Source organism: Dreissena polymorpha, chromosome 4 (genome assembly GCF_020536995.1).
Source record: "Dreissena polymorpha isolate Duluth1 chromosome 4, UMN_Dpol_1.0, whole genome shotgun sequence".
NCBI lineage: Eukaryota > Metazoa > Mollusca > Bivalvia > Myida > Dreissenidae > Dreissena > Dreissena polymorpha.
The window spans coordinates 26,366,241-26,391,275 of record NC_068358.1 but is presented as its reverse complement, the minus strand read 5'-3'; the positions used below and the strand labels follow the sequence as shown (position 1 = coordinate 26,391,275).

The 25,035-nt window shown below is 36.6% G+C and overlaps 1 protein-coding gene across 1 annotated transcript; it reads right to left on the bottom strand.

Annotated features, from left to right (window-relative positions):
* Nucleotides 1-231: 231 nt before the first annotated feature.
* LOC127878048 (elongation of very long chain fatty acids protein 7-like) lies at nucleotides 232-25,035 on the bottom strand. Its single transcript, XM_052424455.1, has 8 exons — nucleotides 24,997-25,035; nucleotides 20,203-20,279; nucleotides 17,160-17,347; nucleotides 12,514-12,594; nucleotides 3,678-3,734; nucleotides 2,198-2,303; nucleotides 1,099-1,235; nucleotides 232-435 (listed from the first exon to the last, which is right to left on the bottom strand). The coding sequence occupies exons 2-8, from the start codon at nucleotides 20,258-20,260 to the stop codon at nucleotides 232-234; spliced, it is 831 nt and encodes a 276-aa protein (XP_052280415.1). The 5' UTR covers nucleotides 20,261-20,279; nucleotides 24,997-25,035.

The following is a 25,035-nucleotide window of genomic DNA, read 5'->3' as shown; positions in this document are numbered from 1 at the left end:
ATTATGGCGAGCGTGTGGTATTCTTAGTGATCCGCTTCGTTTACATTGGTAACCTTTTAATGGCGTGAATATGCAGTGCTGATTTTCATATACATAATGCATGGCAACAAAAATCTCTATAGTTTTGAAAGTATACATGTACAAAACAATTGCAAAACATTAGCTAAATTTATTACAATTAATTAAAAGCCTGAATGTTGATACCTGCAAACTGACTAAACAAGGTTCGTGTCAATGTTTCTTCTGTTTCCCATTGGTATGGGACTCGAAGCTGGTACCGGGTTTCTTTTTATATGCCTGGATGTAGAAATTGGCAAACATAACGAGGAAGATGACAGCATAGGCGAGTATCCAGTACGCGAACAGGCGTGGGTAGCGACAGTCCTTCATCCAGAGGAGCTGCACTGAGTGGACCGTAACCAGGATAAACTGGATCTGGAATCACAAAAGAGTATTTACATCCAACGTTTTATGGATGGGTATTTACATACTTGTACTATGTTGTTATTGTGTAGAGATTGTAGGTATAAGGTGAGTATTTGACAAGCATTGCACTAATATTTTTTCTTAGCCTTGTTTTTCATCTTCATCTTTATCTTATACCTTATATTATATTGATACACTTTTTTTCACCATTATGGGAATAAGGATGAGGCTCTATGAATTCATGAAAAGTGCATTGTTTTGACATAAATGGGAAACTGGTGCTGTTTGTTTCTTTACTAACAAATAAGTAAAAATCTACACTACAATGTTTTCCAATATAATATTTATTAAGTTCAAACGTATCGTGTTGGATAGAAAAATGAACTAACTATTGAAATTTGTTTTTATTTTTTAAACCTTCCATTTGAAATTCTAGACAGTCATCAAATACTGGAATATACTTTCTGAGATTGGGAATATGACTGACTTATTTCCCCAACTAATAATTGACACAAAAAATACCCACTGTTATACAATAATTATTTTTAAAATAAGGCTTCTTTGGGGACATGACCTGTATTGAAATCACAAGATAATCATTAACTAATTTATGAAACTCTCTCCAGCATCATTGTCCTTCAAAATAGTCATAAGTATTGACACAGAACTTACAATTTGCATCTTGGTCATGTATTTTTTCCACCAGAGGTATTTCTGGTATCTGGGTCCCAGGGCGGCCATGAAGTAGTAAGTGTACATGACCAGGTGGATGAAGGAGTTCAGCAGGGCGTGGAACGTACCAAAACCTCCTGCAAACACAAACATATAAAGTGTCAATAGAATTGTGATAACTAACAGATTGCACTTATTTGCCTCTCTTTTTGTTTTGCTTCAAGACAAAGTATTTTGTACAGAAACAGTGCTATGCTATTTGCGCTCATCAGTATCTTAGGGTTGAAAGTGAAGTCTTTAAACACTGGAATCTACTAAGAAAGGCTCATAATACAATATGATTTTCACAAACTCAAAATGGGTATATGAGTGGTAAACGGTTAACTTGTGAAAACTAAAGTTTGGCAAGTTCTTGTTACTCAATTTGTTTTGCTCCAGGTACTTGGAAGTTTAGACAGTTCTTTGTGATTTACTCATGTACATTACAATTTTCACAGCATTATATCACTACTTCACATACTATTATTTTGCATCTGTGCACTCTATGTTGTATGCTTTTTTAGACCCTCTACCTATATAAATTCTGTAAATTCTTTTAGGGATTGCACCAAGGTGCACATTTTGAAAAACAAAGAGTTAGAAATGGTAAGTCTTAAGAATTATCTGGAATTTATGAAACTTCTATGGCTTCAACTTTGAAAGTTATAAAACACTAATAAGATATGCATTTCTTCTGAATTTTCATAAATGCAAGCACTAAAGATAGCAAGGTTGATCTCCAGAAAGAATCTTTAAAAACAAGACTATAAGCCATGAACTAAATCACTTATAAGGATTGGACATGCATGCACAGAAAAGGGTTACATTTAATCCCCTTCAACATTTTACAAATTAGGAAATTGAAATTCACACAAAATGTAAATACATTCTCAACTTTTCTGATAGTTGATTTTCAAGAGAAAGAATTGCTTATGACTATCAATCATTTCATAACTGTTCGTCTTTCAAATGTATGGCAATTTAACACCTTGGGCACAGTATTAATATTATACATATTTTTGTTTGTGTTATCTCAGTATCTCCCATACTGATGCCTTACCTGGTACAAATCTGACCCCAAACCACCATGAGGCAGGCATGATGGCGTGATGGAAGACATGGAGAAAGGAGCACTGGTTAAACTTCTTCCTCATCACAAAGAAGATCTAAAAGGAATATACATCATCAGGCATAGAAAGCAGTTGAGTGATTTGGGAGAACAAAGGGGATGACTCACCTGAGACCCCAAGGAATTTACATCTTCTTAGCAGGTACTTTTCACAAAGATTCACACAAAGGCAAACTGCCAGGCCTCATTGAAGCCATGGTTGTTATAGAAAGAAACCATATCTCACTTGTCAGAGAAATCAACAGAACAAATATTCACGGAACGTTTTCTGCAGGTTGCACAAACAAATAAGATTTCCAGTGTTCACAAGCTTTTATTTACCTACTGTCCTTATTTGTTTTACCTCAAATTACCTAGTCCTAAATTAATTTGACAACTCATTGGGCACAATGTTCTTGACAAGTTTCATGAAGATTTTGCACTAAATGTCCTCCAGTGTGCTTGTCTTTTATTTGACCAAGTGACCTTTACTTTTTATCCCAGGTTAGCTCTCAAGTGTTCACAAGCTTTAGTTTTAACCAGACCTAGTGACCTAGTTTTTTACCCCACCTGAACCAGTTTCCAACTAGAAATGGCGCGGCAGAGGCCGAAGCGTATTCCCACGCCGCATGTTTGACCCAGGGGGCGCCCCAGGGTTGATAATGGGGCTATGCATAGTTGAGATTGACTGTATTGTCGTAAGACATGTTCAGTATCAATTTGAAGTAAATCGGTGTAGAAATGAAGAATTTATAGTTAAAGGCAAGTTTGGGTGGGTGTGGTCCAAGTGGGCGAGGGCGCCCCAGGGTTGGTAATAGGGCCATGCATAGTTGAGATTGACCGTATTGTCATAAGAGATGTTCAGTATTAATTTGAAGTAAATCGGTGTAGAAATGAAGAAGTTATAGTAAAAGGCAATTCTGGGTGGGCGTGGTCTATGTGGGCCGGGCACCCTAGGGTTGGTTATGGGGCCATGCATAGTTGAGATTTACTGTATTGTCATAAGAGATGTTCAGTATCAATTTGAAGTAAATCGGTGTAGAAATGAAAAAGTTAATGTAAAATAATATAAAACAAGAGCACCGCATAACGGGTGCCACGCTCGGCTGCCAAACCTTGTCAGAATTTTTTGTTTGTTTTAGAGGTCACAATAGGATGCACAATGGACAAAAGGTGATCACAAAAGCATGTCGTGTGCATGATGTGCAGGTGAGCTAAACATACAAAAACGTTTTATAATATCATGCAAAAATTGTTTACTACAAGTGCTATAAATCAACAGTAGTTTTCTATGTTTATGCTTTCAAAATGATTGATATTAATAATCCATCAATGAAGAGGTCATCAATACATGACCTTATTGATGCCAAATAAATAGCGAAAATTACATAGATCTGTTGTTGTTTAAACAGACAATAAATCATGTACTTACAGTATCCAGTAATTCTATGAACTTTGACATGTAAAACCACCAGCATACATTGGCCATCTGAAATTTTTACAATATTCTCAAAAATAATTCAGAAGGTCAATAAAGTCTTTGCTGAAAATTCCCCTGGAATTCTAAAAAGAAATACAACAATTTTCATATAATACATTATCAATGAAGAAACATCAACCATTTTAACTTGGTACTTTTTTAAGATATAAGAGGACAAAAAGAGTTACACACGTAACTGAGACCGGACCCAAGAAACTTAACTGTTCTGAGCAGGTACTGTTTAACAAAAGCAAATTCGTTAAATTGATATCCCCCGCCAATATGTTTTTGGACACAAAAGTGTTATTTTTGACAAGTGCATTTTTTCAAGATACAAAGGGCCATAACTCCATTATTAACAGATGGTGTACAATGACATTTGGCGTGCATCAACCTCTTATCCATATATATACTCATACCAAGTTTCAATGAAATCCGCCAAAGCACCAAGATATGGCTCCGGACGGAAAGACGGACGGACAGACAATGCCAAAACAATATCCCTCCTCCTATGGCGGGGAATAAAAAGCCCAAACACCTGGCAGCCATGTTTGTAAACAAACAAAAGGTACTTTGAATTTAAGAGCTCAACCCAGATATCATAACAACGCTACTATCAGTTTTACTATGAGCTGAATACAAATGTGGTTGGAAGCGTGTTCAAATGGTTTTACTACAGCCATTCAGGATAAGAGCAGCACCTCATGGAAGCCATATTTTTCATAAGACTGGAATCACATCTCACTTATCAAAGAAATCATTAGAAATCAGCTTGAAAATTCATTAATAATTGCCTCAAATAAATGTTTTGAAGCTTTTTGCTTTAATAGGCGCTAGTGATCGAGATGACCGGTCAAGAAATTTATCCTAGATGATTTTATAAATGTTGTGACCAAGTTTTGTCAGTTAGTGTTGCATCTAAGATGCTGTTCCTTAAATTTGACCTAGTGACCCTTTTTTATCCTACATGGCCCCGTTCAAAACTGGGCTGTGATAACATTTTGGAAAATTTATGTTCCCTAATATGCAAAAGCAAGGAATTTACAAATACTATATATCAATTGGGTGTTAAAAACAAGTAAAGAGTGTAAAAAAAGGTTGCTACATTATTTATTGAAAAAAGAAAGCATCAAGCATTTCTAATATTTAAAGTATCAAGCATTTCTAGCATTTCAAGTATCAAGCATTTCTAACATTTAAAGTACTGTAGACTCTCTGTAAACCGGACGGTCTCGGGACCGGCCTGATCGTCCGGTTTTCATAGAGTTCCGGTTTACCAAGAGTTTGCATATTGCCGAAATATACATGGTATGCATTGTGTACAGAATCACATAAAAAATAAAACAAACCATATACATTTACATGTACCATGTGATAACTGTACGCAGGTACTGATGATGTTAATTGCATTCTTAAACAAGAGCACCGCCTTGCGGGTGCAGACCGCTAATCTATTTTCTTTTTAAAGGTGAAGGGACTCTCATTTTCAATCAAAAAGGAGGGAGGGGTGGAGTGAAGAGGGGTGTATAGTGTGGGGGTGTGGACATATTACATTATTTTCCAAATGAGATGATCTTAAAAAAAAAAAAAAAAAAAAAAAAAATTAGGGGGGGGGGTGGGGGGGAGGGGGGGGGGGTTGGTGGGATTCTTGGGTGCGATGGTTGGACGGTATTTCAAACATAAAATAATAAAAAAAATATTTGGGTTTTTAACCGTTTAAAAAAAATATTTGGGGGGGTGGGGTGGGGGGGGGGTATAGTGTGAGGGTGTGGTGGTCATTTGTGAGATGATAAAAAAAAAAAATTAGGGGGGGGATTCGAGGGGGGGGGGAATTCAGGGGGGGGGGAGGGGGAGGGGGGATGGGCATGGGGGATGGTTTGCGTGGAGTCTATTGTGGTATGTCAGGTAAGAGTAGTTTTGTCAAAGTATCAATCAAATCTAATCATAAATAAAGAAGTTATGGCAATTTTAGCAAAATTTAATAATTTGACCTTGAGAGTCAAGGTCATTCAAAGGTCAAGGTAAAATTCAACTTGCCAGGTACAGTAACCTCATGATAGCATGAAAGTATTTGAAGTTTGAAAGCAATAGCCTTGAAACTTCAGAAGTAAAGTGGATCGAAACACAAAATTTAACCATATATTCAAAGTTACTAAGTAAAAAAAGGGCCATAATTCCGTAAAAATGACAACCAGAGTTATGCAATTTGTCCTTTTACTGTACCCTTATGAAAGTTTGCGAGTGTTCCAAGTATGAAAGCAATATCTTTGATACTTTAGGGGTAAAGTGGACCAAAACACAAAACTTAACCAAATTTTCAATTTTCTAAGTATAAAGGGCCCATAATTCCGTCCAAATGCCAGTCAGAGTTACATAACTTTGCCTGCACAGTCCCCTTATGATAGTTAATAAGTGTTGCAAGTATGAAAGCAATAGCTTTGATACTGTAGGAATAAAGTGGACCTAAACACAAACTTTAACAAATTTTCAATTTTCCAAGTATTAAAAGGGCACATAATTCTGTCAAAATGCCAGTCAGAGTTACATTACTTTGCCTGCACAGTCCCCTTATGATAGTTAGTAAGTGTTGCAAGTATGAAAGCAATAGCTTTGATACTTAAGGAATAAAATGGACCTAAACATAAAACTTTACCAAAATTTTCAATTTTCTAAGTATAAAAAGGGCACATAATTTTGTCAAACTGCACACCAGAGTTATCTAACTTTGCCTGCCCAGTCCCCTCATGATAGAAAGTAAGTGTACCAAGTTTGAATGCAACAGCATTGATACTTTCTGAGAAAAACGGACCTAAACGCAAAACTTAACCAAAATTTTCAATTTTCTAAGTATAAAAAGGGCACATAATTCTGTCAAAATGAACGCCAGAGTTATCTAACTTTGCCTGCCCAGTCCTCTCATGATAGTTAGTAAGTGTACCAAGTTTGAATGCAATAGCAATGATACTTTCTGAGAAAAGTGGACCTTAACGCAAAACTTAACCGCAGGCCAACGCCGACGCCAGGGTGATGACAATTGCTCAATTTTTTTTTCAAAAAATAGATGAGCTAAAAATGTGTTTTTAATCGATTAAAAGCAAAAAATAATCCATACAGCCTTGTTTTGATTAATCCCAAAGCGAGCGTGGTGCTTTATACATGTACATACGTGGCATTTGTCATATAGGCGAGTGACGACACGAATAAGATTGTTGTAGATACACAATTTATTATCATTAAACATACACACAAGCATACAACAGCATCATAATTATTTTTTAAGATATTTTTTAAGATATTCATAATCTCAAAACCTTTTTTCTGTTATTCCATTTTTTTTATTTCCATCGTAATATATTTATTACATAATTGCAGAACATATAATGTATGAAATACATAGTTTTTCAGTGATTAATCTAGGTCCTCGTCCTGCGTCTCTGACGCATCAAAATCGGAAAAAACGCACCGTAGCGAAGTATGAGCGTCCTCGAGGACGCATACAAATCCGTGTTTGTATTTCTCACGAATGCATATATTTTACGACGCCGTATGTATCACGCTGTTAAAATTCTACAAGACACATTTTCATTGGCTTACAGAGCCGCATATGCTAAAAATAACCAATCAGTGTATTCGTTCTAAATTTGCTTCGTCGAGATTAATTTTAAAGAGCCCGGATGATAATATTCGTTCGGCTGCATTAAGAAAAAATGCCACCAAAGAAAGTGTTAAAGCTTGACACAAAGCAGCAAACTCTTGTTAATTTTTGGCGGCCCGATACTGGCGGACATGATGACTCGCTCGATTTATCCGCGAGTGTTAACGAAGAGAAGGAACAACCAAGCGCAAGCGTCCGAGATGTAAGCCAGCCAAAGAAACGTGAGTTTTTGACCAAATGGCTTTCAATGTACTCTTGGCTTAGATTTGTTGAAAGAACAGACACGCATGACAACTTTATGTATTGTTCTATTTGCGACGAGAACAACGCTAAAAATAGCATGGTTCAACAAATGCACAATAGAAACTACCAGAATACAACTTTGGTACGACATGCAGGTCACCCAGACCATGTAAATGCTGTACGTGTTGTACCCCAAATGAAACAAAGCCTGGCTGTAGCTTTGCAAAAGGGCTCATCTGATAAAGATAAAGCTGTGCTATTTTCTTCAGCCCCCAGGGAAAACACGCAAGGACTCATGAATAAAGTTTGGGACTCATTGAATTTCTATGGGACTCATTGTTTTCAAATATGTGAGTCCTGGGACTCATTGAAGCAAACTTCTAGATTAATCACTGGTTTTTAATATATTTGTTTCACATTTTTCTCGATATAATTATGATACAAAGCATCAGTGAAGACTATGGTTGGTGTGAATAAATATGTTTTTAGGTTCACCAACATGGAATAGATCACAAAGTTACATAAATATATGGATAGAAACACAAAAACCAAAAATAAGAAAAAGAAAAGTGTATGTTGCTTTTGGGTAGGTGTACCTAAATTACAAATGTCCAGTGAGTATAAAATATATGTAATTTATTTGGTGTTGTTGCTATTAATTCCTCGAGTTTAATTCGATTATTAAACAAGAGCACCGCCTTGCAAGTGCAGACCGCTCATCTATTTTCTTTTTAAAGGTGAAGGGAGGGACTCTCATTTTCAATCACAAAGAGGGAGGGGTAAAGTGAAGAGGGGTTTATAGTGTGGGGGCGTGGACATTTATTACATTATCTTCCAAAAATGCGAAAAAAAATGCAAAAATAAAATTTAAAAAAAATTCGGGGGGGGGGGGGGTGGGTGGGGGGGGGGGGGGGGGTTGGGGATTCTTGGGTGCGATGGTTGGACGGTATTTCAAACATAAAATAATAAAAATAAATATTTGTGTTTTTTAACCGTTTCAAAAAAAATAATTGGGGGGGGGGGGTGTGGGGGGTATAGGATGTGGTGGTCATTTGTGAGATGATCTTAAAAAAAAATAGGGGGGGGGGGGAATTCGGGGGTGGGGGGGAGGGGGGGTGGGGGGGGTATTCTTGGGTGCGATGGTTGGACGGTATTTCAAAGATAAAATAATAAAAATTAAAATTTGTGTTTTTTAACCGTTTCAAAAAAAATAATTGGGGGGGGGGTGGGTGGGTGGGGTGATGGGGGTATAGTATAGTGTTAGGGTGTGGTGGTCATTTGTGAGAAAAAATTAGGGGGGGGTTTCGGGGGGGGAGTTTGGGGGAGATTCGGGGGAGGGGGGAGGGCACAGGGGATGATTTGGGTGGAGTCTATTGTGGTATGTCAGGTAAGAGTAGTTTTGTCAAAGTTTCAATCAAATCTAATCATAAATAAAGAAGTTATGGCATTTTTAGCAAAATTTAATAATTTGACCTTGAGAGTCAAGGTCATTCAAAGGTCAAGGTAAAATTCAACTTGCCAGGTACAGTAACCTCATGATTGCATGAAAGTATTTGAAGTTTGAAAGCAATAGACTTGATACTTTAGAAGTAAAGTGGATCGAAACACAAAATTTAACCATATATTCAAAGTTACTAAGTCAAAAAAGGGCCATAATTCCGTAAAAATGACATCCAGAGTTATGCAACTTGTCTTTTTTTTGTACCCTTATGATAGTTTGTGAGTGTTCCAAGTATGAAAGCAATATCTATGATACCGTATTTTACCATGTATAGCGCGCTCCCATGTATAACGCGCATGCGATTTTTTAAAGCCAAAATGGAGAAAAAAAAGAATTCAAGACCGAAAACCTGAAAATTGGGCCAAAAATGGCCGCCATTCTTATATTGAACAATCATTTATTCTGAGTTTTTCGGGCGCTTAATTTTTTGTTATAAAGTTATAGGGAGCGTTAATACGATCAGGAGTATGGGTTGCACAGCACTATATTTTCGACAATTTTTAAGATTATTCTCTTGAGAACACCGTTTATGTCCTTATTGACGCGCACTGCGCGTGCTTTTTAAGACACCTGCGCGTTAAATTTGAACCACTATTACCTTTTCCTCACATTTGAACAGTGTAACATTTTCATTACCTGCCGCTCACAACATCGTATGACATAGTCTTCTGCAGACCCGCAACATCGCAATGTCCAATTTACGCAAATCGTCCGTGGATCCCATTTTATTTTTCATCGACTGAAATATTTCCCCATTAAGAGATGCTCCCCATTAAATCCAGTTTGACCTGGTATTTCGAGCCTTCACTGCGTCTAGTTGATAAGTATTTATAGTGAGACAAACAATACACCTGAACGCTCGATTCCATACAGTTGGCGTTATCGGCGTAAAGCCATTAGACAAATATCATTTGTTTGTCTCTATTGAAAGAAAATAAAACGAGTCTACATCTCTATTGTTGGATTGTAACCTACGTAGTATACTTGCGCAGTAGCATATTAATGCTTTAATGATCAGAAAATTATTGATAAATGTATTCGTCGTTTCAATGCTTAGGGCCAAGTTATTCAGGCAAATCGGAACTCAACTTACGTTAAACACTTGCTCAATTAACCGTTAAACTCCACCTCCATTCTCTGCAAAAGGTTCGAAGGCGGAGCTTTGCACGTGCTTTTATTTATTTGAACGATTGCCATTGAGAAACAAACACACGATTGGTTCGGCATGTTGATTGCAAGACAAAGGAAGCCAATTTTGTCGGCGAGAAACTTGTCGCTTTATTGCTTCAGACAGGAAGCGGTTTTCCTTTGATGACGTCAAACTGTCAATTCACATAGAGTGCAAATTTTCGGAATTGCTAACATTAAAGTTTGGATTAAATTATCAAAATAAAGCAAAAGCGAAATTGTGAAATATGATTGAAATAATTAGCGTCAGTTCAAATAAGACGTTTTGCGTTGTAAATCAACGAGTTTTTATGATAACAAAAACTTTAACAAACAATACCGCGACGATGTGGGGATCGATATACCTGGATTTTTTTAATGAGGCAATGCTTTCCTGGTTGCTTAATTGAGCAACATTTTTTTCATCTTTTAATTTTTGTGAAAACACCAACAAAGACATTTTATTCATCTTTTAATTTTTGTCAAAACTGTTACTACCCTGTTCATTCCTACCCTTTCCCGCTATTTGTTGTTTTGACAACGGCCCCTTCAGTCTATAACATTATAGGGTGTAGTTTTCTGCAGTAAAAAAAATGGCGGCAATTGTGAAGATTTACAATTACGAAATGGATTTTTTGCAATTTAGCAACCAGGAAAGCGTTGTGTCAATGTATTACGCGCACTGAATTTTAAATTTGAAATTTGAAGGTAAAAAACTGCGCGCTATGCATGGTAAAATACGGTAGTTTAGGGGTAAAGTGGACTAAAACACAAAACTTAACCAAATTTTCAATTTTCTAAGTATAAAAAGGGCACATAATTCTGTCAAAATGCCAGTCTGAGTCAGAGTTACATTACTTTGCCTGCACAGTCCCCTTATGATAGTTAGTAAGTGTTGCAAGTATGAAAGCAATAGCTTTGATACTTAAGGAATAAAATGGACCTAAACCCAAAACTTAACCAAAATTTTCAATTTTCTAAGTATAAAAAGGGCACATAATTCTGTCAAAATGCACGCCAGAGTTATCTAACTTTGCCTGCCTAGTCCCCTCATGATAGTAAGTAAGTGTACCAAGTTTGAATGCAATAGCATTGATACTTTCTGAGAAAAGTGGACCTTAACACAAAACTTAACCGGACGCCAACGCCGACGCTGACGCCAAGGTGATGACAATAGCTCATAATTTTTTTTCAAAAAATAGATGAGCTAAAAAAGATACAAAAGCATCTATTTGCGGTGTTGCTTTTTCCTGTTTGCATTTAAAGATAAAGTATTTAGCCAATAATATTACGGAGTTTATGACGTGTGCATTTTTGGAGTCAGCTATGGTGAAATTACAGAATGATATTTTTGCAAAATTTAGTTTAATGTTTTCTAACCTTTTTAATTTGATGTCAATAAAGTTTTTGATCTCATAATCTCAAAACCTACTAATTCTTGAAGAATACGATTTCACGAAAAAGTCCAAGATCACTCTTTGCTTGAAAGCACATTTCTCCTTTATGTTAAAAACATGGCTATAAGATCTTTTAAAATAACCGAGAAGATCACAAGAAAGTGATCGTAGCAACGGCATGCATTAATTTTTTAATTAAATTGTTTATCATAGGCGATAATAAATAATTAATAAAACGATCGAGTCAATCACTTTTTGGTGTTACCGCAAGTCTATTATAGACATTCACAGTTTGTTTTACATTACTTAATCGGACTCCCATAGCGCGATAACGACTTGACTCCTTTATGGTATGTTTAATCCGATTATCGATACTTGCGAGAGCAAAATGTGTGACACCGCACTCGCTGTGCTGACTAGGTATTGTTATTTTCACGCCTCGGGCATCTTGAGAATTTAAACCGTCAGGTATACTCAATGTATTTTACGTTGAAAATGACCAAATTTACAGAGATACCCGTCCGGTTTCCGGTTTACAGAAAGTTCGGTTTAATCAACATTTTTTTAACAAAGAAATAGGAGAAAATACGGGACTGGCCCGACCGTCCGATATCGGGAGAGTTCCGGTATTCAGAGAGTCCGGTATTGACAGAGTCTACTGTATCATGCTTTGCCTACAATTTCAAGTAAAATGCATTTCTACGATATAAAGTAGCAAGCATTCATACTATTTAAAGTATCACACATTTTTACCAATTACAGTATCATGCATTTCTACGATTTCCTAACAAAGATCTACCACACTACATACTGCATGTTACTCACCCGTAAGGCTTTGGGAGAATTGGAGTAGTCGACCTCCTCACAGCCAAATGAATACCCCGTGAACCAGCCCGCCACTCCAAACTGGAAATAGCACGTATACAGTGGATAATAAACATAGCACAAGGGCCATGATAGCCCATACACCCTCACCTGAGTTTACTGACACCTATTGCTGAAGACTTGACCAGTTGATCAAGTTCTTGAACACACATAAACCAGATTGAAAGATGGCCTTCACAGTGTGCGAATTTCATTTTTGAAACCACTAGCTCGTTCGGGCTACCAGATTGAGTTTTTCACTATTAAACCAAAGTTTACTAGCCCGAACCTTTTTTCACATGTTTTTAAAAGAAGTTTATATTTTGGACAGTTCTGGATAGTTTTTATTGCAGGTAGGGTGTAATTGATAAGAATTGCAAATAACAGTTCATCCCAATTTACTGGAAATGTTATTATAATATTTCAATGACTCAATACGTTTATAATATTTATGTATGCAGGTACTCGTCAATCAATACCTAGAATATGCAGTCAAGATGCAAAGGTTTATATCCTGTCTGTAAAATATGATAGGTCTCAATTGTCCCAAATTTGAAATCCGAAAAATTAAGCCGAGAGTCTGAGGCCGTAGGATAAAGCGAATAGAGGACAGAGTCCAATCCCCCTAGCTTATTGTTCTTTTTTTATAGTCTTTTTAGGTCCAATTCTGGTGAGTACAATGCGAAATATTATCAACCAGACCATCCGTAACACCGCATGTGTATTCATCATTCTATTTGTTTTCATCAAGAACGTCGAAAATAAATTAAAATCGACAGAATACGTATCTGAAAACGACTGTCCGAAAACATATCGAGATACGTCTTTTGTATATGCATATCGTTTGATAAGTAATATATAATTTGGTTGATATATTCTTTTAAAATATGATATTGCAATGCTTTAATTCGCCAAGAGATAATTAAAAATTCAAGATGGCGAGCATCTACAACATTCATAGAATCGAACGGTTTTCGGAAAGCACCGAATATTGAACAACCTGGGCAGATCCGCATTTTAAACGCACAGTGTCAAACAAAAATCGTCATTCAAACTCTTGTCATGTCAACATGATCGGGAAGGTGAGGAAATGCAATACAACGCTACAAAAATGCTAGATATGGTTCAAAAGATGGATGAAAATAATATTTCTGAGTATTTTTAATTTTCCAAAGATGGAAAAATCACTAGCCCAATCGGGCTAGTACCTAGGGAAATTCAGTAGCCCGAAACGAGATCAACTAGCCCCGGGCTATCGGGCTAGTGTGAATTTCGAACACTGCCTTCATGTTGTCAAGATAAATGTTTGATTATGTTTCATCAATGCTGACTCATAAATGTGGCCTTAGAATGGCAACATGATTTCTCAGATTGGACTTGGGGTCGTAATCCAGAAGCATCTTAAGTTAAATTGCATTCTTATCGTTAAATTGTGAAATGTTCTTAACTGTTTCATTTCCTATTGCAATAGTTTGGCATCAAGAATTACATCAAAATAACATAATTATGTCAATGTTATTTTAGAAATACCAAAAGAGACATGAGATTCCTTAACTAGTAAAGAAATTAAAGACATTGTAATTTTGAACTTAAGTGAAATTATTTAAGGAATGACTAAAGATGTTTCTGGAATACCACCCCTGGTGATCTAGTGTTTTGAGACATACCTGACCTAGTGTCATTGAAATTGAGGGATAAATTTGGCATTCAGAGTATTAGAGTACAGTAGTTACAAGGTTTATCTAAGTTTTTAATCAATGACTTTGACATTTGGATGCATGTGACCTACATTCCGGCTTGGCCTAAAAAATGTCAAGATTATTATCTTGACCAAGTGTTATTTAGATTGGGCCATAAATTTGGCCTCTAAAGTGGTAACACAATTTCTATAGGCATTGTCTAAATAAACAATCTGACCAAGTTTCATCAAGATTATATGGACAAGAGATGTGTTTGTCAGTAACACAATGCCCCCTATTGCGCCGCTTTGAAATTATTATTTTTGACCTTTGACCTTGAAGGATGACCTTTGACCTTGAACTTCCACCACATAAAATGTGCAGCTTTTGTGAGAACGCCGCTTTGAATTATTTTTTTTACCTTTGACCTTGAAGGATGACCTTGACTGATGACCTTGACCTTGAACTTCCACCACTCAAAATGTGCAGCTTCATGATAATGCCGCTTTGAATTTTTTTTTTTTTTACCTTTGACCTTAAAGGATGATCTTGACCTTGAAGGATGACCTTGACATTGAACTTCCACCACTCAACATGTGCAGCTTCATAAGAACGCCGCTTTGATTTTTTTTTTACCTTTGACATTGAAAGATGACCTTGACCTTGAAGGATGACCTTGACCTTCCACCACTCACAATGTGCAGCTTCAGGAGAACGCCGCATTGAATCTTTCTTATTTTTTGACCTTTGACTTTGAAGGATGACCTTGAACTTCCATCACTCAAAATGTGCAGCTTCATGAGATACACATTCATGCCTAATATCAAGTTGCTATCTTCAATATTGAAAAAGTTATGGTCAATGTTGAAGTTTTCGGACGGACAGATGCCATATATTTGACATTTGACCTTAAAGGATGACCTTCACCTTCACCTTTCACCACTCAAAATGTTCAGCTCCATGAGATACATGAATGCCAAATATCAAGTTGCTATCTTCAATATTGAAAAAGTTATGGCCAATGTTAAAGTTTTTGGAAGGACAGACACCATAAATTTGACATTTGACCTTGAAAGATGACCTTGAACTTGCTATCTTCAATAGTGAACAAGAGATATGTTTGTCAGAAACACAATGCCCCCTACTGCGCCGAATTGAAATAAAATTTATATTCATCATTTGGCAGGTATAGAAATCATCTCCCTTTAAAGGTTATTACTTCCCTTGAATTATGTCGAATCCAACCGGGGGGGGGGGGGGGAGAAGAGGGTCTTACCATGTCAGACATCACTGACAACCAAGCCCTGTGGTTTAAAAGAGATCATAGCCAGAGTTGATCTATCTATGGACACAAGTCCACAGGTATGTAATGAACATTAAAGAAATTATAATTATATCATTAAAAAAAAAAACTTTGAAAAATCAATCATTTGGGTTATAAATAATCGAAATAATAAATTTGTACAGTAACTGTGAAAAGATCTTCAATTCTTCGTAAGGAAATATATAATATGAGATGATTTTTTATATAAATTACTTCCCTTAAAAATATTTGTCTGTAACAAATCTCTATTTTTAGTAGCAAATAATTAAAAGCCACTACCGTGACTGTAGATTCACCACTCAAAATGTGCAGCTCCATAAAATACACATGCATGCCAAATATATAAAGTGGCTATGTTAAATATTGAATAATTTTCTCCCTTTTTAAAGCATATTACTTCCCTTAAATCTGTATTTTTTACCTTAGACCGTAAAGGATGACCTTGACCTTTTACTACTGCGCCGCTTTGATTTATTTAACAAAAATATAGACGTGAGCAGGTCAGATAACTATGTCCATTTAAAGCTTATTACTTCCCTTGACTTTGTTTTTTCGACCCTAGACCTTGAAGGATGATGTAAACCTTGAAATTTTACCACTCAAAATGTGCAGCTCCATGAGATACACATGCATGCCAAATATCAAGGTGCTATCTTAAATATTTAAAAAGTTATGGCCAATGTTAAAGTTTTTTTGGACGGACGGACAGACTGACATACTGACTGACGGACAGTTCAACTGCTATATGCCACCCTACCGGGGGCATAAAAAGTTATGGCCAATGTTAAAGTTTTTTCAGACGGACTTACTGACATACTGACACACAGACATACTGACGGACAGTTCAACTGCTATATGCCACCCTACCGAGGGCATAAAAATGTGTCCTCTAAAGTGGTAACAGCTAAACGTTGACGACTTAAACAGCACACCAGACACCACACAACCATGGAAGCTGGACATAGGAGGATCACCATAGCTCACCATCAGCACTTTGTGCTCATGTAAGCTAAAACAGTCAGGTTTAACATGAACAAATCCCAAATCAAAACTACAAAAGGGTGCTTCAGCGTAGTAATAGTATTAATGATGTTTTTGAATAACAAGACAGGTGTCCCATAGGGCATGGATACTACCAATTTGCATTTTTGTCTCAAAACCCCACAATATGTTACGTCAAAAACAACCCAAATGTGACTTTTAACCTCTATGTGTGACTTTAACCTTTGAGGTAGGGAGATGTGGGATACAAACAACACTTATCTCCTGTTGGTGGTCATTTGGGGGGAGTTATTTAAAAATTGCTTGATGAATAAAAAATTACAGTCCAAACAACCTGTTTAATAGTAAAGTTTATTTGACATCTCAAAGTGTGCCCTTGACCTTTGAGTAAGGGAGACAAGTGCTGCCTGCAACACATCATCTAATGATGATTTTTATTTGTTCTAACTTATTGTAAAATTGACAAACAGTGTGACTGCTACATCATATAGGTCCCATTCAAAATCAATATGTTTGCAAACAGCTTTTGTTACTGATTCAAAGCCACAATGACTTAATAAAGAATTCCAATAAATAGAAGAATAACATACATGTAACTATACCTCTACAAAACAAAATGTGGAGAGTAGAACCATGACAAAGTTGTAAGCAAGCATGACGTTCCTTAAACCAAGTGGCTGCCTGTCTTTCATGATCCATGGACCCAGCTTGATGATAATCACATACAGAATGCAGATGACTATGCTTGGAAGCGGTGATGACATCATGAACCAGTCATCCACCCTTGGATCTGGAAGGAAATCATTTGTATATTTGTACGCATAGATAGACGCTGGCATTTAAATCTTTCCCGCTCAGAAGCAAAGTGAAAATGGCTTTATGCAACCAGCATAAAACCAGAACAGCCTGCCTGTTACTCGCAGTTTGCTTAGGTCTGATGCTGTTTGCTTCTCATCAGAACCTAAGGGTCCAAAATACAGCCTTTAAAACTTGAATCTAGAAAGATATGCCTTTAATTAATTTTCTAAATCTGGACTACAAATGCATGCATATGTAAGTGGAAAAGTAAAACAGATTTGTTCAAACCGATATGTGTTTTACCACTAACAATTTAAATTCATCCCCATTTATTGCAAGGATAAATGTCCATTAAGCTAAATTTACCAACAATACCGTATTATAACCTGTGCCTTTTCAGTCTTTTGAAAAAGCACAAACAAAAAGATGAAGGGAAATCAGTCTAGCTAAAATATAGTCCCAATCTAGAACAAATTGCAAAACAATTTATTTTAGTAATATTTGTACACTAAAAATTTGTTGTTGATCTGAACAAAAATCCTCATCTGCTGCTCCTTCCATTATAAAAACAAATCCATGTGACAAAAGATCGCTGTGATTCAACTCTGGATAGCAGAAAATTCTCCTATATTTGGTATCAGAGCATTTAAGTAAAAGCTAAGACCTGCAAACAACTTGTTCTTACTGAATTTTGAATGTTATTGTAAATGACTACTTATAAAGCTGACCAAGTAAATGTGTAGCAAACTTTAAATGATAAATATGATTTAAACCTCCAACAAGGGACAAAATTGTCACAAAACCAGGTTTTCATTGTGAAAAAAAATCTGATTAAGGGAGACAACTCAAACTAAACTTTTGAAATGAACAAACAAAATTAACCCCCTTTGTAAGTTTGTTTCAAAATAAATCCATTTTAAGTTGTGGTGACCTTGACATTGGAGATATTGACGTGATTCTTTCGTGCGACACACCGTCCCATGATGGTGAACAAATGTGCCAAATAATTGTAAAATCTCACAATGAATGACATAGTTATGGCCCAGACAAGCTCATTTATTGCCAATTTTGACCTTTGAACTCAAAGTGTGACCTTGACCTTGGAGATATCGACGTAATTATTTCGCGCGACACACCGTCCAATGATGGTGAACAAATGTGCCAAATGATTTTAAAATATGACAATGAACAACATAGTTATGGCCCAGACAAGCTTGTTCCGCCCGCCTTCCAGCCCGCCAGCCAGCCAGCCAGCCAGCCCGCCCGCATTCGCCAATCTAATAACCAGTTTTTTCCTTCGGAAAACCTGGTTAAAAAGCTTCCATCATGGGTAAATTAGCCCACCACTCAAAATATGCAAGTAACCTGATTGGTCTATTACAGAATTCATTTATTGCAGTCAGAGACATGCATTTAAAATTTATTTAAAACTTACAAACAGTATAATATATTAAATAACAAGGGACAAAATTGTCACAAAACCAGGTTTTCATTGTGAAAAAAAAATCTGATAAAGGGAGAAAACTCAAACTGAACTTTTGAAATGAACAAAAAAAATTAACCCCCTTTGTAAGTTTTTTTTTTTTTTAAATCTTTTTTTAGTCGTGGCGACCTTGACATTGGAGATATTGACGTGATTCTTTCGTGGGACACACCGTCCCATGATGGTGAACAAATGTGCCAAATGATTTTAAAATCTCACAATGAATGACATAGTTATGGCCAGGACAAGCTCATTTATGGGCATTTTTGACCTTTGAACTCAAAGTGTGACCTTGACCTTGGAGATATCGACGTAATTATTTCGCGCGACACACCGTCCAATGATGGTGAACAAATGTGCCAAATGATTTTAAAATCTGACGATGAACGACATAGTTATAGCTCGGACAAGCTCATTTATGGCCATTTTTGACCTTTGAACTCAAAGTGTGACCTTGGAGATATCGACGTAATTATTTCGCGCGACACACCGTCCAATGATGGTGAACAAATGTGCCAAATGATTTTAAAATCTGACAATGAACGACATAGTTATGGCCCGGACAAGCTTATTCCGCCAGCCCGCCAGCCAGCCAGCCCGCCCGCATTCGCCAATCTAATAACCAGTTTTTTCCTTCGGAAAACCTGGTTAAAAAGATTACATAAATGCATCGATTTACACGATCTGAATTGGTAACCTTTTCTTTAAAGCACATGACCCATACTTCAGCTAAGATTTAGCATAGAGGAAAATTCTAAATTTCATCAAGCTGAGTCCTAAATGTGGCCTCAAGAGTGGTAAGAAGTTTTTTCTGAAATTTGACCTGGTTTTTGAATGCACACCCAGATTAATACTTCTTTTCTCAAGATTAACATTCACCTTGATTGAGAAATAAATGGGGCTTTTTCAGCAAAACAAAGTTTTTCTAGGATTTTACATGGCGACCTAGTTTTTGGACAAATGTGACCCAGATTCTATCTCGGACAAGTTATTACCCAGCAGCCAATTGTCTGAATCTTGATAACTCTTATCAAGCCGAAATTTTCTGTTTACTTTAATTTTAAGATATCTTTTTTTGGTAAGTGATTGCATCAAACAGGTGCACGTTTTGGATACATTTTCTATAAGATGTAGCCAAGGTATTTGACTTTGGTTATCTTTATCCCAAAAAGGTTATCTTTTGGATTGCCTTAAGTTATCCATATATATACAATTGGCTGCAGATAATCATTCTAGCTAAGTCTCATCAAAATTTGATTACAAATGTGGTAATAAACTATAGATTGACAATGCGCACCACACGCGGACAGATGCCTGTAAAAAGGTCATCAAAATAGCAAAAACAACAACAACAATATGCATACCTTTCTTGGCAAAAACTTCATCATAAAAATGAACTGCCTTTGTGTAAAACCCATCCATGGTTGTGGTTTAAATTTATCTGAAAGAAAAAGAAAAAACATTACACTTTACAGGGGTGAGAATTCAAATTTTGGAAAAAAAGTAGTTCTCAGCAGGTATCAAACTATATATAACCGAATCATTTCACAACACTGTATCTTCCGGAGCAGTTTAGAATAGTTCATAATAAAGATGAAAGTACACATTTAATATTTCACATAAATTGCTGGTAAATAATGACATTTTTAATTTATTTTATACTTGCCAAATCATTATACATAGTAAGTAGAATACTGACTGCAGCTTCCGTAAATGAGTTTTTTACATTCAAGCGAGCATATCCCCATTCCACCAGAATTTAGTATAAACAAGCAAATTCGTTGAATTGATATCTTCTGCGATTATACTTCTGGACACAAAAGTTTTCTGGACTGATGGACTATGCCAATGTGCATCATCCTCTTATCCATATATATACTCATACCAAGTTTCAATGAAATACGTCAAAGCACTTCCAAGATATGGCTCCGGACACACAGAAAAAGCATTTTTCAAGATACAAAGGGCCATAACTCCGTTATTATCCGATGGTGTACAATGCCATTTGGCGTGCATCATCCTCTTATCCATATATATACTCATACCAAGTTTCAATGAAATCTGCCAAGGCACTTCCAAGATATGGCTCCAGACACAAAAGTGCCGGACGGAAAGACGGACGGACGGACGGACGGATGAACGGACAACGCCAAAACAATATCCCTCCACCTATGGCAGGGGATAAAAATTGTCAGTGAAAGGACATTTGTCATTTTTATATGGTGGCTTATAATATACATGCATGTTACCATTATTAAACCTTGATCTAGATATTGTAAAGATAAACATTCTCTCCAAGATAGACATTCAGGCCAAGTTTAAGAAAGATTAAGTCATAAAGCTGGCCACATTAACGTGGACAAATGGTTTTTATAAGAATTGACATGGTGAACTAGTTTTTGGACGCCCATGACCGATATTCCAACTTGGAATATTACAATTATTTCACTGTCAAGATATACATTGTTACAAAGTTTCATTAAAAATTAATGAAAAATGTAGCCTCTAGAGTTGCAACAAGCTAAGTACATGAAAGAGGGATATAGGGAGACCACATATGTTTACCATGAGCACTTTGTGCTCAGGTGAGGAAATAACAGGGCTTTCTCTCATCATTTTGTGTGTGAGAACTACCTATTGGGAATCCTAATTTACTTTAAATTGAGAAACAAATAATTTTTTCATGAACAAATTTGGAATTATTGGTGATAAGCTTTAGCAGCAGCGTGTCTAACCGTTGTATCGGCACTCTTAATGAATACATAAGAATTTTGGAAGTGAACAAATATAAAAACATGCATATGTTTCTATGTCACTCTATAGTGAAATGTGTATTCATGGACATAACAACGAAAACTGCATTTAAATCGGCAATGTTTTGACAAAATACTGGCTAGACAGAGCTCCCTGGAGTAATCTGTTTCATGTACAATTGTCTCATAGTATCAGCCCTTTTGATTGGTTGCTAAGATTTGTTACTGTGCGCATGTGCTTGTTCTAAAAATAGTAACATTTTGGAAAAATGAAACTCTTGCTAATGTTGTTTTTAAAATATTTTTACATTTTATTAAAAATAAGCGGTTTATAAAACATTTGATAATAAATATACATTTGAAATAAACATGACCAACAAACACCAGAAATCATGAGAATGATCATCATTATAGTCATGGACTAGAAATGGCGCGGCAGAGGCCGACGCGTATCCCCACGCCGAATGTTTGACCTAGGCGTGCCCCAGGGTTGGTAATGGGGCCATGCATAGCTGAGATTGACTGTATTGTCATAAGAGAAGTTCATCATCAATTAGAAGTGAATTGGTGTAGAAATGAAGAAGTTATAGTAAAAGGCAATTTTGGGTGGGTGTGACATATGTGGGCAGGGCGCCCCAGGGTTGGTAATTGTGCCATGCATAGTTGAGATTGACCGTATTGTCATAAGAGAAGTTCAGTATCAATTTGAAGTGAATCGGTGTAGAAATGAAGAAATTATAGTAAAAGGCAATTTTGGGCGGGTGTGGTCTATGTGGGCGGGGCCCCAGGGTTGGTAATGGGGCCATGCATAGTTGAGATTGACCGTATTGTCATAAGAGAGGTTCAGTATCAATTTGAAGTGAATCGGTGTAGAAATGAAGAAATTATAGTAAAAGGCAATTTTGGGTGGGTGTGGTCTATGTGGGCGGGGCGCCCCAGGGTTGGTAATGGGGCCATGCATAGTTGAGATTGACTGTATTGTCATAAGAGAAGTTCAATATCAATTTGAAGTGAATCGGTGTAGAAATGAAGAAATTATAGTAAAGGCAATTTTGGGTGGGTGTGGTCTATGTGGGCGAGGCCCCAGGGTTGGTTATGGGGCCATGCATAGTTGAGATTGACCCTAATGTCATAAGAGAATTTCAGTTTCAATTTGAAGTGAATCCGTGTAGAAATGAAAAAATTATAGTAAATGGAATTTTTTGGTGGGTGGTGTGGCCTATGTGGGCGAGGCCCCAGGGTTGGGATTGGGGCCATGCATAGTTGAGATTGACCCTAATGTCATAACAAAAGTTCAGTATCAATTTGAAGTGAATCCGTGTAGAAATGAAAAAATTATAGTAAATGGAAATTTTTGGTGGGTGTGGCCTATGTGGGCGGGGCGCCCCAGGGTTGGGAATGGGGCCATGCATGGTTGAGATTGACCGTATTGTCATAAGAGAGGTCCAGTATCAATTTGAAGTGAATCGGTGTAGAAATAAAGAAGTAAATGTAAAATAACCTAAAAAAATGAGTGATAATTTCTGACGCGGCCCCACCCCAACCGCTATAACTTTTGACCCAGGGGTCAGATCAAAATTCCAAATAGTGCAGGGTCGCACATATGCTCATAGCTACCATGTGTGTAAGTTTCAAGGTTCTAGTGCTTTTAGTGTAGGAGGAGATAGTGGCCAGGACGGACGGACAGACAGACAGACGGACGGACGGACGGCGGAGATAACCACAATATCCCCACCTTTTTTTCAAAAAGCGTGGGGATAATAACCATCAAATAAATTATAACTTCTAAAAATTGAAAAAAACATAAAATTTCCAGCATTCTTGAAGGTTTTTAGTTAAAAGCACGATACTATGAGGAGGACCGATACTATGACTCGATTGGTCATTGTCAGCTCGGGTACTACTTACATGTACCCTGGGTACTGTTAAGCATACTTACTAACACATGTACCCCGGGTACGGTAAATATACTTAAACATACCCGGGAATTTTAACACTAAATCTGTTGTTGTCGGCTATTTTTTTAAATTAATTATGTTCACATGTATGTCCGTTTTCTGTTAAATGGCCTCAATTTTATCAGAACTCATACCCAATAAAACATGTTGATGCATTTTGTTTAAAAAGAAGTTTGTTTAAGATAAACAAAATGGTTTTACTGTTATCGGCAGCCCGTTTTACGACATCAGATTTTGGGCGGGAATACATGTTAGTATACTTAAAAGAGTACCTGGGGTACATGTAAGTAGTATCCAAGCTGACAATGACCAGTCAAGCAATACTATGAGAGTAAAGGCTACACTCCAAACATAAACATTTCTTGACTAATAGTTTCTATTACTCAACAGCATAAAATCAAGATGTATTGGAAATGTTTAAACTGGAAGAAAGGGTTCCTTTTGGCCATAAGGAAAAAGAACAATAATGGCTAAAAAACAGCCAGAACCCTGTATAATATTTAAAAAAAATCTCACTGCTGTAACACATTTATCAATTTTAATCCAGTAAATGTATAGGCATTTAAATTTTGTATCAAATTAAAAAAAATCATAAGACATCCTTTACAAAAATCGAGCTGTGCTTCACATGACCCTGTGGCATTAATTTTAACACCTCAATATGTAAGACCATTAGTCATTTCATGATGTGACTTCATATTATCAAATTCTATTGATATCCCAGTGTCTGGCTACAATTTCCAAGTTTCTTGAAGACAGAGACAATATGTCGGAAAGGAAATTTTACGGAGTCTGTTGTTTTAAGTGAAAAAACTTCATAAGTTTATGAGTATGTACGAGATTGGAGGGGTCCGATTTGCTCATGGTTACAGTATACTAAATAACTGTTTCGTGTAGGGCTGTACTCTCGAAAAAAATATCATAGTCGATTTGAAGGCATGTTGTACACTTTAAACTATTGTTCTGGCTTTATCTTTTGGAGAAAGAAGCAGGGCATGAACAGGTGCTCACTACTTAATACCTGAAATATGATAAACTTAAAGACTAAAGTAAAACATTGCCCTGAAAAAGGTTACATTCCACTAGAAAACGGCCGGAAAAAAGATGCAAAAACAGTCGATTTTGACTTTTTACAAGTTCTTTCTTTGTTTATACATGACATATCTTTTTAATTGCATAAATCGACTCCGCTTAGAATGGCCTTTGAGAAAAGGTATGATTATGGGGGTCTCTATGTGCAAAATGTTGCATTTATTTTCGCCTAAGATGTCGCTTTTACATTGAATTATATAGGGAAACTATTGAGTATATTGTGACCTCATGTGACTTTGTGAGACATTGTGTTACCAAATCTAATTCCATTGTATCATCTATTTCTATATCGCAACTTCAAGGCCAATTAAACCCCAACTTATGTAAATTTAGTTTATTTTTTGGCGGAATTTACCCTCTGAATGACAGGATAATTAGCACCACGCCTGTTCTG

Bases quoted from the DNA above. Each gene is read 5' to 3' on its own strand.
- LOC127878048 (XM_052424455.1), bottom strand. From the start codon at position 20,260: ATGGATGGGTTTTACACAAAGGCAGTTCATTTTTATGATGAAGTTTTT. The intron at 17,348-20,202 runs GTATGCATATTG...ATTTCCTTCCAG, and splicing joins TGAAGTTTTTGCCAAGAAAG to ATCCAAGGGTGGATGACTGG. The intron at 1,236-2,197 runs GTAAGGCATCAG...TTGTGTTTGCAG, and splicing joins TGGGGTCAGATTTGTACCAG to GAGGTTTTGGTACGTTCCAC.